The 12,269-nt window shown below is 39.5% G+C and overlaps 2 protein-coding genes and 1 pseudogene across 2 annotated transcripts in view; 1 reads left to right on the top strand and 2 right to left on the bottom strand.

Moving 5' to 3' along the window:
* Positions 1 to 12,269, top strand: part of LOC121604361 — a 235,730-nt pseudogene that overhangs the window by 111,483 nt on the left and 111,978 nt on the right.
* LOC121604362 (histone H3-like) overlaps positions 1 to 12,269 on the bottom strand; it is a 610,603-nt gene that overhangs the window by 494,893 nt on the left and 103,441 nt on the right. The window lies entirely within an intron of this gene.
* Positions 1 to 12,269, bottom strand: part of LOC121604338 (E3 ubiquitin-protein ligase SMURF2-like) — a 62,332-nt gene that overhangs the window by 37,378 nt on the left and 12,685 nt on the right. Inside the window, exon 2 of the mRNA XM_041933832.1 lies at positions 1,030 to 1,068. Coding sequence (XP_041789766.1) covers positions 1,030 to 1,068 — 39 coding nt within the window. The remainder of the gene's footprint in view (positions 1 to 1,029; positions 1,069 to 12,269) is intronic.

Here is a 12,269-nt window from a genome sequence, read left to right as displayed (position 1 = left end):
TAAAATGTGTGTGTTGCTTAGGGGTTTTCTTTCTGAAAAAATGTCTTGTCAGTGGAACTAAATAATAAGTTATGAAAAAACACAGTGTTGAACATAAATAAAAACAGAATAAAACAAAAATAATTATAATATATAATTACATTATATTATTATAATATAATAATTAGTTCATTCTTACTGAAATATACTCATTTGAATGACAGCAACATCAAACAAGTTGGGACAGGGGCAAACGAAAGACTGCGAAAGTTGTGGAACGCTCCAAAAACACCTGTTTGGATCATTCCACATGTAAACAGGTTTAATGGTGATTCACCACTTTGAAAAAAAAAACAAATATTTTTTTAAAGTAAGTTAAATCATTAAACAATAATAGACTAATTTGGCTGGAATAAATGTGTTCCCAGATTAATGTGGTTTTAATGTGGCTCATTACAGTTGATGTCGTTGTCATGGCAACGTTAAGTGTTGGAGAGTGTTGTGTGTTGCTGCTACTGAGTTCACGCTTTAACATTACACCAGAGAATTTGCTATCAGCTCCTGAACTGCATATACAAAATGTGGCTCTAGGACACAGTTTATACAACTAAATGCAGTTGTAAGAATATGCCTGAGTCAGACAGAAATATGGACTACCTGTCTGGGCCTTGTCTGCCACAGTTTCCTGTTGGCCCAAAAGATGTGAAGTTAATTAATTGATCAAATGTTATTTTGTTTGCCAATCGTGCTGGACCACTGACCTTGAATAAAAATTAGTCAGAGATACCCTGAGTAATAAGCTTGAGAACCCCTGGTCTAGTGCTACCATACCAGCAGACCTGGTGCCTCTTACTAGAAGTTAGATTAGCGGTGGGTCCCTGTGCGTGCCAGGCCTCCTGGTGTATATGACAGACAGGCAGTTCCTAAGGGACTTCATTTACAGCATGGTTTCAAAAGCCAGCAAGCTGCCATTGCTGACAAAGCCCATTCTAATACACAAGAGAGGGAATGGGACAGGAATAGCAACATGTAAAAATAGGCTATACTTACGGAAGAAGTCTTTCTTTGCCAGGTTCTTTGCACACAGGACTGAAAGAGAAGACACAGAGAGATCTTACTGACAAGTTGAAAATTAGATGTGCAAATTAGGGAAAAGAAAAAAAAAAAAAAGGTCTGCCTTGATTCTAATATTTTAATGTGTTCCATCCTCATAATCAGTGTCTCATGCATCATATCAGGGCATCATTAGCCTTCTGTCTGCTTACATAGCCATTTTATGCTTTCTTAAATCTTCACATTTCTCATCCTGTTAGCGATATTACAAACTCTCAGAAATGCTGTATTTAATATCATTTTAAAATTACAATTTTAACACAAGGCAGCATTTTAATTGGTTTCCGTTTCTCTCTGGTAATATTTGCAGTAAAAGCCCAGCAACTAACTCAAAGGTTTCATTTTTTCTCAACTTCTGTCAAAGCTGCAAAACTTGACAGTTTCCTTTCACTAATTACTGCTGCATTTTTGCCAACATATTAGTTTGTCCACCCTCACAGTTCCATCACATGCTAGGACACCCACTTTAAGAGTTTCTCCTTTTAAAATATTGAGTAGATGAGCACTCCTCTGCATGAAGCAAGTCACTGGAGGTTTGCAGCACAGTGAACATACAATTGCTTTTAACAGAGACAGAGAAAGTAGGAGGTTAAGTCTGTGTTTGGGTTCGTCTGCTGTTGTCTTTTTTATCCATCCCCCACCTGCCCTCAAACCAAAATATCTCCCTCCTAGTGTGTTGGAGGGCCTACGTGAACTGAAGCAGGCCAGTGCTTTGTTTGGAGCAGGCTAGAAAATCCTCTGACAATTACAGAGTGTGACAAAGCAGACCAAGAGCAGTGAAACAGAAACCCTACACGTTGAAGGTATTAAAAACAACATTGATTCATTATCAATATAGGTACAGGTAACCCCTCTCTTTTCCAACCGAATCATGGTTTTAAGACTTGGGGAAAATAGTAACAACCTCACTTAATCTTTAACTGCGAGATTAATGCATAAGTAAAATAAAATACGTAGATCTTCTGGAGAGCCCAGGCAGCTCAATGGGCTATAAAGGCACTTTGCATCTGCCTGAAAAATGGCGGTTAAAATACAGATGGCATCCTTTGCTGCTGGTCATCTTCTTTATCTGGCATCATTTTCTGCCACTTCTCCTTTTGCCAGTGTCTAATAAGTTAGATGTAAAAATGCTCTGCTCTACCCATCTTCAGATGAGAGCTTATCATTTCTGAAAACCAACACATCGTCCAACAACACCACGTAAAGCCTGCATGCTGTTGTATGAGCATTTATTTATAGCAGTCAGCTACTAAAGCACTTGCCACATTTACAAAATAAGATACATAAGCTATGGATATGTATCTCGCTTAAATGTAGCTTTAAAAGACAGAATTCTTATGCAGGTCAGAGACCTGGTGCAACCATTCCACATGTTTATATACGCACAGAAAGTTTGAAATACTATATTTGAAGACCAGACATTTACGTACTCACAACAGCAGGAAATTCTTCTGAGAGTGTACTAGTGTTGCATTCTGGGTTGTTTGTAGCCTTTATGTTGCTAGACAAGCAAGTCAATCTATAGTTAGTCATCCCTGCAAGATTTTAGTTAGAACACTTTAACCTAGAGCTTCTGACATCCTTATTCATTTAGGAATCATGTCAACAACCAAACAAACAGCTTATTTACCCCGACATTATGAAATATGTTATCACAAATTCAATTTTCTATTCTATAAAGACAATTTATCACACAGCTAATTTTATTATTCCATCTTGCAAGCACACTAATGCCCCTATGCCAAGGCAGCGCTGTGGTGGGGAAATTATGTGCATGGATTACACAACAGATCATGTAGGAGTATGTGAACCTGCCACAGAAACAAGTACCACCTTCGAAAAAGATATGGACAGACCAGGGAAGCCAACCTTCATATCATACCGATTCAATGTGGAGACCTTGGCAGTGAAGACAAATCAGACAGAATCACAGCATGGGACAGGCGAGCTAAAGACAAACCAAAATACACCGACTCGGCCTGCAGGATGAACACTAACCATCAGCTTGTCAAGGGAAATTACACTGCCAAAGCAGACAGCATGGGCGCAGGCCAAATCGGAGGCAGCCAGTAAAGTCTCCTGCGGGACAAAATGAACACCATGTTGTCGGCAGACAGGAGAAAAACAGGAGAAACGAAGGCCTGAAATCTTGGCAGAACATTTGTGGACAGAGAATCCAACTCAGAAACACAAATCAGCCACCAAAGTGTAAATGGGTCACCATCTTAGGCCTTAGTCCTTGCCTTGAAGATGATTGTATATATGTATGAGCCTATTTACGCACACATATTCTGTCTGTTGGTTGGAAAATCTTATTTAATGGGCCATTGGGGAGCATTCTTGTAAACAACAAAAGTTATGTTTACATTTGTGTCACTAACCAAAATGTATTGTTTGTGTGCTTGACCTTTAACAAACGTGTTGAGTGCATTTCTTTTTTTAAATATTTTAAATGCAGAATGTTTAACGGCTTATAGTCCACTCCCCCCTGCATTTGCTGGTGTACTGCAGCATATTAAAGCCACCTGTCGATCAGTGGAGCCGTGCATTACCCCCATACGCACCAACACGAGGGAGACATAATCATCGGATAAAACAGCTCGATGAGAGTTCTAAAACTCAACAGGGAACCTAAACACTGCATCCAGTAATGATCTTAGTCGGACCAAAATGTTGTGATTGAGTAAAAGCTTGGGATATAATGTTGGGCTGCCAAATAGCATGACCGCAGTTCATCTCTGATATAACCTGCATTAAATAGAAGTTCCACGCAATGATCATTTACACCTAAACCAGTGTGTTTACAGGTCAGTTTCTTGAAGATGTTCTTGCTGAAAAACCCAAATCCCATCTTATGAGATCTCATTTCACAATTTTTGATTCCATGTCGGCTTTACAGTACGTTGATATTGTCACAAACATAATAAGCTTAAGAAGAGATTTTATCTCTAGCAAACTACGTATCTTTTATCCAACTTTATAGCAGGCCGTAGCATTAGGATTCAAATAAATATGCATGTTTCTGATGAAAGAAAGCCTTAACTACTAGTCTGATCATCTCATTTGCCATTTCAGGGCTCCAGACAAACTTTTCAGTGGGCACAAACATTACATTATCCCGCTTAGAACACGGCTTACTACGAAAGCATTCAATGAAGTGACGCAAAATAGTGATTAAAACATATTTCAACAATTTAAACTGAGCCTACTCTCGTCTGTCACCAACCTCATTGCGCAGCGGCTCTGAAAGTAAACATGTACGTTGCATAGCAACCGCCTCTCACTGTGCACAGGCCGGCAGGCAGGATAACTTATTTCTTTACAGATATTTAGCAAAATCATGTCAAATGTGGAGAAGTGACGGGATATCCCAGACCTGAGAGAGATGTAGCTGGTGACAAAGTTTGGTTTACCGCCATTATTTTGTACTAATGGATAAAAGTCCCGCAGTAGCTGATTTCGGCGTTCAGCGTCATACATTAAAAAATTCTGCTCCAGTTTTGTCTCCACCAAGCAGTGTTTTAGCACGTTGATCGCCCATGCTGTGTTTTTCTTGGTGTTTTTTTGTGTCTGTCCGCCTCAGTCTGGTCAGTCTCTGTGTCCTCAAGTCAATGGGGCCTTAATATTGCTCCTCCTGTCGGTCCAGCATGGTTCTTTACTTTTGTCCTTTTTTTTTGCTGTGGATGTTATTCTCCAGCCACAAGTCAAGTCTTTTGTTCTTTCCAAACAAACTAAAATAATGTCCGGAAAATGCTCCATATTTTTCCACTCAAATCAGCTGCCTCAATTTGTTATTGAGCTTGGTACATTAAGGGATTGCCCCTCTAGCCAATGACAGTTAGGAATTCCTGAGCAGGCGATCGTCTGTTGAGAAATAAACACCGCTGAATTTTGTGCGATTGACCAATCACAATCGAGTAATCGAGTCAGTGTTCTAAACAGTTATAATACAGCTACACTAACAAAGCAGAATTGATGTTTAGCACATTGTGGACTAGATAAAATGCAACATAATTGTGAGATCTGTTTTCAGTTACCCTTCATCACAGCCTAAATTCATAGAGGGATATAAGAGTGTATATTTTGAAAAGGTGTCCTAAGTTGTTCAATGTTCAGAGATGCTCTCTTTAAGGTACTGTAGCAAATACTACCCTTATATCATTACACAGTAGTCCCACGAGGGTTTCGCAAAACACACTAAAAATATACTGATAATCTTATTTGGGCTTATGCAGACTCTACCACTATGGCTTCTAGCATCCATGAGGAATCAAATCTCATCCATACACCCTGTGGGGATGTGGCATTGTTGAATAGCTGCCACGTGAGCAGGCAGGCCATGGTGACCTTGGGCTGGCAGAGGACCAGACTCATTCAAATCCTAACACAGAAAGCTGGGTCAACAAGGAATCACTAAACGCCCAGGAAGCCCTTGGGTAAAGCTGACCTCAGAACTGTCCATGTATCATTGTTCCCCATCAAAAACCCTCACTTTAACAGAAACAAGAGAGACAATAAATGTTGCTGCACACCAGTGTCCTGCACACAGCTAAGCAGAGGGGTAGATGATAAACATCCACTGATATTATGAAGATGTGACATGACCTCTGATGATGACCCCAGTTAGATAAAAGGATTGCAATTCACTCCTGACTTTTTGATTGGACAATATTAATCAGAATATCTACATATTTTTTGGTTTATTTTAGCCATTTTTTTAAACCACATTGGTTTCAAAACAAATTTAAACATTTTATATTTTACCTCTGAGGAAACCTGGTCAAGGACTACAGTACGAGTGCCTTGGTCTCACAACTTAGTTCTTTCCTGGAGTAAGTAGCTGATCAAACTAAAACAAGAATAATTTGACAGACATATTTCTTTAATCAAATAAGACCCACATTTTCCTCAGTATTTGGTCAAAAATTAATCAAATTAAAGTCATTTTGTCAAAGAGGATTTATCTAGAATAGAAGAAAACTATTCGCAGGTCAAATTAAACAAAACTGTTCACCAAATATTGCTGATTCAACCACCCAAAGTTTTTCCTTGATCTTAAACCAAGCTGTAATAGTAGTTAAAGGGCCAAAAGGGGGTCAACTTAGCTCCATTGTTTATTAAAAGGATTTGAAACAGCTGCTGTTTTGGGACCATTTGTAGGTGTGCCACCTCATTACTTTGTCTAAAACAAGCCATAAATCAAACCAACAGTCACATCAAACCAAGCCCACCCATCAAAGCAACTAACACAACAAGATAATGCCTTTACCACTGACTGGTAGCTAAGGGAGGTGGAGACAGACAGTGGCCTGTCATTGACCCAGACAACATGTCCTTAGGCTTCAGAGGTCAACCGTAGCTTCCCATCCCCAGGAGCACTGGTAGTTTACCGTTTCAGCTTCCACCTTTATAGAGCTTGCGAAGCAGCATTTGAAGACTTTGTGAAAGCTTGGATGTCTCTGTACCTTTAAATATGTCAAATCACCATCAGGGCATAAAATCAGTGCCACACCATGAGTCAGAGGCTATAAATGCCTCCTAAATAAATGACAGTTGAATATTTTTCAAAGATCTACTTATCTTTATGCGTGAATATCATGCTTGTCCTGTCGCCTCATGTTAACAGACAGGACAACCGTGATGAGGGCTTTATGTGCTTCAACACAGTCAAAAATTGTATTTACATATATAGCGTAATGTAATAAAATGCAATCATTATGTTTTGCAGTATGACAAATCCCTGTCAGACTGAAATTTATATAAATTGCTGTGCGGTTATGTATGATAATTATATTGTGTATTAAAAAAATCAAGTCCCTTGGTATTCATTTCAAAACATGCACAATGTGTCTAAGACCACAAAGAGAGGCAGTTAGAGGTGCAAAAGCGTTGTATCCTCTCCATCTGTCTGAACACAAAGGTCAGGCTGAAGGCTTGCATTAGTTCTGGTCAAAAGGTGAAAGGTCGTAAACAGACAGGGGCAGGGGGGTGTCGGGGGATTCCCACTTGTTTTCTCAAGGGACTCTACAATTTGCCAGTTGCAATGGTTGCTTAACGCCTCACTCTGTTCGTTGGGAAAAGGGGTAGGAGGAGGGATGAGTCAGATGTTCAAATCCTTCAAACCCGAACAGGGTGCTCTCTTTGGAAACTGCATCACAGTTTGACGGATGAGGTAACTTAGACTAATGCACTGCTTAACAGATATAAGAGCAGCACAATTCCCAAAATAAAAAGAAAGAACAAATGCTGTTGAAAATGCTGTCCCAGCTCACATTTATGAAAACAATTCTGAGTGGTATGAATCAGTCATCATTCTTGGTGGCATTATTCACACTGAATAAGACATATGGACACTAAACATGAATTGGCTGAACAGTACGTTGATATTGTCATGGGCATAATTAGAGCTGGTCGTAGCACTGATCATCTCACATCTCATACAAGGTAAAGCCATTTGGATGTGTGGTAGCTTTAAGTGTCCTTTATTAAACAGATCTGCATTATAGATGAGCTGATTAACTTCTCTTCCCTGGAATCTGGACATGAGCTGTATTCAGGTTCATAGCAGTGTGCCATTTCCACTGTACAGTCCACTGAACTACCAGCATGCCCCCAGCCTCTGTTAACATTGTCAAACCCCAGATCTGGGCTGCTCTGTCCTAGACCAAAGGGTTTGTTGTCAGGAGCTCCAGTAGACAATTACGTGACTGTGTACTGCTGACTCCATGGTCAAGTACAGTCCTTTTGTGGCCCATTTGTTCAATTAATTCTTCAGCAGCACTACAGGGAAGGGACAGTCAAGACTTGCCACCACAGCATCTAGTTGCTGAGCTTGGTTGTTGTTGTGAAGAACATTATTTTGGAGTAGCTGTGATCCTAGGATTTTTATATTTCATCTTCAGTTTAGTGCACTTCTGGTTCTAGTGCAGCTGGCATTTAAGGACAAGTTATGACAGAAGCTTTACAGAACAGACAGCAGCCAAGAAGGTTGAAAACAATAGTCATGTTTGCATTTGTCATGATTTAAACTGTGTCATTAAGCGACTCAAAGCACAAACTCTTACATGGAACTACCATCTAAATCTATCAATAGCTTCCTTTACCTTTTTAACAAAAGAATCATTAAATGCAACAATGATTGGCTACAGATAATTCCCTGTAGGAAAAGTCACGGCAGGGGAGTCTCAAAAAAGCCGCACACAAATGCAGTGAATTTCACACATGACAGGCAGTTTGTAATTGCAAGTTCAACAGTTTAAATATATATGTAACAACATGCAAATATGTTTGGATGTTGCTACATACATAAATACATACATAATCCAATATTTTTAAAAATACTTACAAAACACATATTTGTGGATTTGTGCTACATTTATTTAAAACACGAAATATTTCTCTGTGAATCAAATACATTTGTGAACCTTATTTTTGTATTTGTGGATTTGCTTTACTATTCTTGTGATTGAGAAATTGATAACTATTTACGTGAAGATAGTCAACTATATCAATCCCGAAATACATTTGGTGAATCCTTCTGTGTGCATTCATTAATACTGAGACTGACCTGACTTTACATTTGCCAATTTCAAGTTGTAATTCTGTAATTAGACAATGCAATACACCCATTAATTTGAACTATTATTAAATATTAGCATGGTAAACAGTGTGGTTGAGGGCTGTGTTGAAGGAAATCTGAAAAACACACTGGGGTGTGACTTGTCAAGTTAGCCCAAAAAATGTTGGAGTCCCACAGCTGAAACCCCCCCAGGGCAACATCTTTCAGACTGAAAAAAGACTTCTGTTTTTATAGTACTTCAAATATTGTTTCGCAGAACATCCGCTTCATTTCAGACAGTCTCTCTGACAGACATATAACAAGGTTTAACCCATATGTGACAAAACACAAGACAGTAGCAAACAGAAAGGTTCAATGAGAAAAAGACACTGGAACATAATAAGGTGGAGCTCAATTAAATGCAACCTAAGCAAAGTAGGGAAAATGTCAAATGAATGTTATGAGCCTTAGAGGCATCTTTAACAGTTAATAGTGCGGTGTTAAGCTTGATTATTAACAAGCTCATTTGAAATTTCTCTGTGATAGAATGTGTGAAGCCAAACAACCCCACTGTGTCAACAGGGTGACCATGAGAGATGTGGCTCTCTACCAAGAAGTTGATCATGAGCATGAATCTTTCATTGGGGCCGACTGCATCCTTGAGGCGTGCAATGACCTAAAAACTACATGCATATCCACAAATATGCATTTATGATAACATTTTCTTAGGCCTCAGGTAGCTTCACTGACAGAAAATTGTACCAAAAGATCATCAAAGTGGGAAGATTAATATTAGGTGGAGAACGTCACACACTGAAAGAACATTGCTAGTCTTCCAAAATCTAGGTTACTGTGCATTAGGCAAAAACCAGAATTTGATTGCTCTTACCTTTGCACACACATTTTACCACATGCAAGTCAGCTCTTACATTTCTTTAAATCTCTTTTATCTATATATAGGGCCCTATGATTTCCATGATGTGGAAACCCCCCTACCTCTATCAGAGAGAGAGATAGAGAGAGAGAGAAGAGATGCAAGGCCTGATTTCATCAAAGACTTTGGGACAATATGCGACAGTCAGATAATCTGTTGAAAACATTGAAAAAGCTACATCCAGTTCTAGTCAAGAATCTTAAACAAGGAGGAGCGTTCGCGCAAACGTCAGATCCGTTTACCTGGTGTGTTCAAGCTGCATATGGAGGCTGTCCTGCAGATATCAAAACTGTTGTGCTAAATTAAATTCATTGATAGTCATTACATTTTTTAAGATTTTCTTATTGAACTGTTGAGATTTTATTCATCCGACCACATGATAAAACACCCTTTCTGATGACAAATTGTGCTGAAATTATAAAACACAGAACTCAGAAAAAATGTTTAGCTTAATAACCTCAACTCTTGGAAAACACAGAATTTGGGAAAAAATAAAACGGAATCTGGTAAAATTACAATGGTTTCCACACGGCCCTAAAACAAGGATAAAACCACACAACATACATTTATAGAAAAAATAAAAAAAAAAAATGCTCCGAACACACCCACTGAGTAATTAGACAGTCATTCAGATTTAAAAGGGAAGGCCCACATCCTTCGCCTTTTCCCCTGTTGACTCTTGCTACAGCCCCATGCTGTCTCATTCACAGCATTGTTCAACGGTTAAACAAAACACTTCCTCTTCCCGTCCTCACGCCTCCCTGGCGGGCTCGCTCACTCAGTAGAACTTAGAGAGAATACATGTTGGCAAAATGTCAAGCAAAAGTACACTGTGTGTACGTGACCAACTTTATGTTAGCACAGCAGATACACGCTGGAAAAAATAATGATGCTGTGGTATGAATTAGCATTTATGAGTATCTAAAATTGGGCAATGTTGCCAAACTGGGTATCTAATCTACACTGAACTTCCTCTGGAAAGCCATTCCTCGATTTCCCAACCTCCCACCCTTTCTGCAGCCCAGTGAATGCTTCGGATGCCAATTATGTCATTCATTTGAGAGGCCAGCAGTCTACAGCTGACAACTCCCCCTCCTCCTTCCCCTCCCCTCTGCTCCCCTAGGAGACGCCAACAATCTGGAGTCAGGAATCTGGAGTGGAACCTAGTCACTGCACAGAGGAGGAGGGTTGGGTCGGAGAGGGGTGAGAAGGTAAAGACAAAATGTTCATCTGGAGGCAGGAATCTACGGTGGAATGGAGAAGGAGCGAGGGAGGAATGTCAGGAGGGGAGGAGAGGGGTCTATCTAGAGTCACAAATCTGTGGAATGCAGACAGTAGAGGGGGAGAAAGGGAGAGGAATAGGGGAGAGCAGAGGGAGGGAAGGAAAGGGGAGAAGTTGATTTGGATGAGGGAATTTTGACAGTGATGACATTCTGGCAACAGTGGAAACGCAAAGGGAAGAGTAGCAGGGATGGCGGAAAGAGATAAGAGGAGATGACAGAGGAGAGAAGAGAGATACAAGAATGAGCAAATTAGACCAGAATACAGTTTGGAAATGTCTGCTGTGCAGATGGGATATTTATCATTTGTCAAATTGACTTACAAGGCTGCACTGAAATCACCATGGTCGTATTATTATTAGGAGGATGTCTCAAAACCTTTTGAAGTGGATTGTTCAAGTCTTGTTGGCTGACATTTGCCTGCCATCTAACTAAATTCCAGCCTTTTTAAATGTGTGGAGCTGTGTTGTATTCATTTCATGTTCTGCAATATCTAAATCTATCTATCAACATGAGTACAAGGGACAATTTCTGTTGATTATTTTGGTTTAGTATAAATGCCTCCATAAATGGGGTCTGGGATCACATTACTATTAGAACTGAGCAACAATGACACCATCAAATCAAATGTAGGTATTAGAGCTTAAGTGACACATATGAAAAAACAGGATTCCCAATTTTGCATTGAAAGTCAACTGAAAAATGCTTTTTAGGAAACAAGGCCAACCTTTGCCATTAGCTCATTTACCAAAAAGCTCTCTGTCTGTCAAACAATTAACAGAAATGGCCAGACATTAATAAGAAGTGATGTGTAGGGAGACTGACATTTGGAAAGAAGCTAAATGAGTTTTTAGGTGGAGGTAAGCTGCCACATAATGATGGAGAGCCTGGATGGTGCAAAGCCAAGGAAGAGAGGTTACATGAAGCAGTGAGAAAAGGATGGAGGGAGGGATAAAGGAATGAAAGAATTAAGGGGGAGGAAATAAGCCGGAGGGAGTCAAGCCATCTTAAGACTGAGTCACAAAATAAATGGGATGCGCATAGAGGAAGCATTCAGATCAAAGTTTGATATAAATACAGTGGGGTGTAACAGTATACCACAGGAAAGTCATTCCCATATGACTCATCAGGTACACAAGCATTGTGTCAAAACAGGGGACATTTCAGATGCCTTTTTCAGTCATCTGTCTCACTAATATAAGACGGAACGGATTGGTGCTGTCACTTTTCAATCCAAATTCAAACATTTGGTCAATCTTGGGACAAAATTTAAAATTCAAAATACAGTTTTCAGGCAACAGGCTCATGTAACTTGTCTTATGCTGTTCAGCAATACACTGTATTAATTACATGTTGGTTCAACTTCAATCAAATGACTGAATTGAATTACCTAATTGAAAACTCC

This window comes from Chelmon rostratus, chromosome 3 (assembly GCF_017976325.1).
Source record: "Chelmon rostratus isolate fCheRos1 chromosome 3, fCheRos1.pri, whole genome shotgun sequence".
NCBI classification, from domain to species: Eukaryota; Metazoa; Chordata; class Actinopteri; order Chaetodontiformes; family Chaetodontidae; genus Chelmon; species Chelmon rostratus.
The sequence above is the reverse complement of the archived record's forward strand: the minus strand, read 5'-3'. Positions and strand labels throughout refer to the sequence as shown.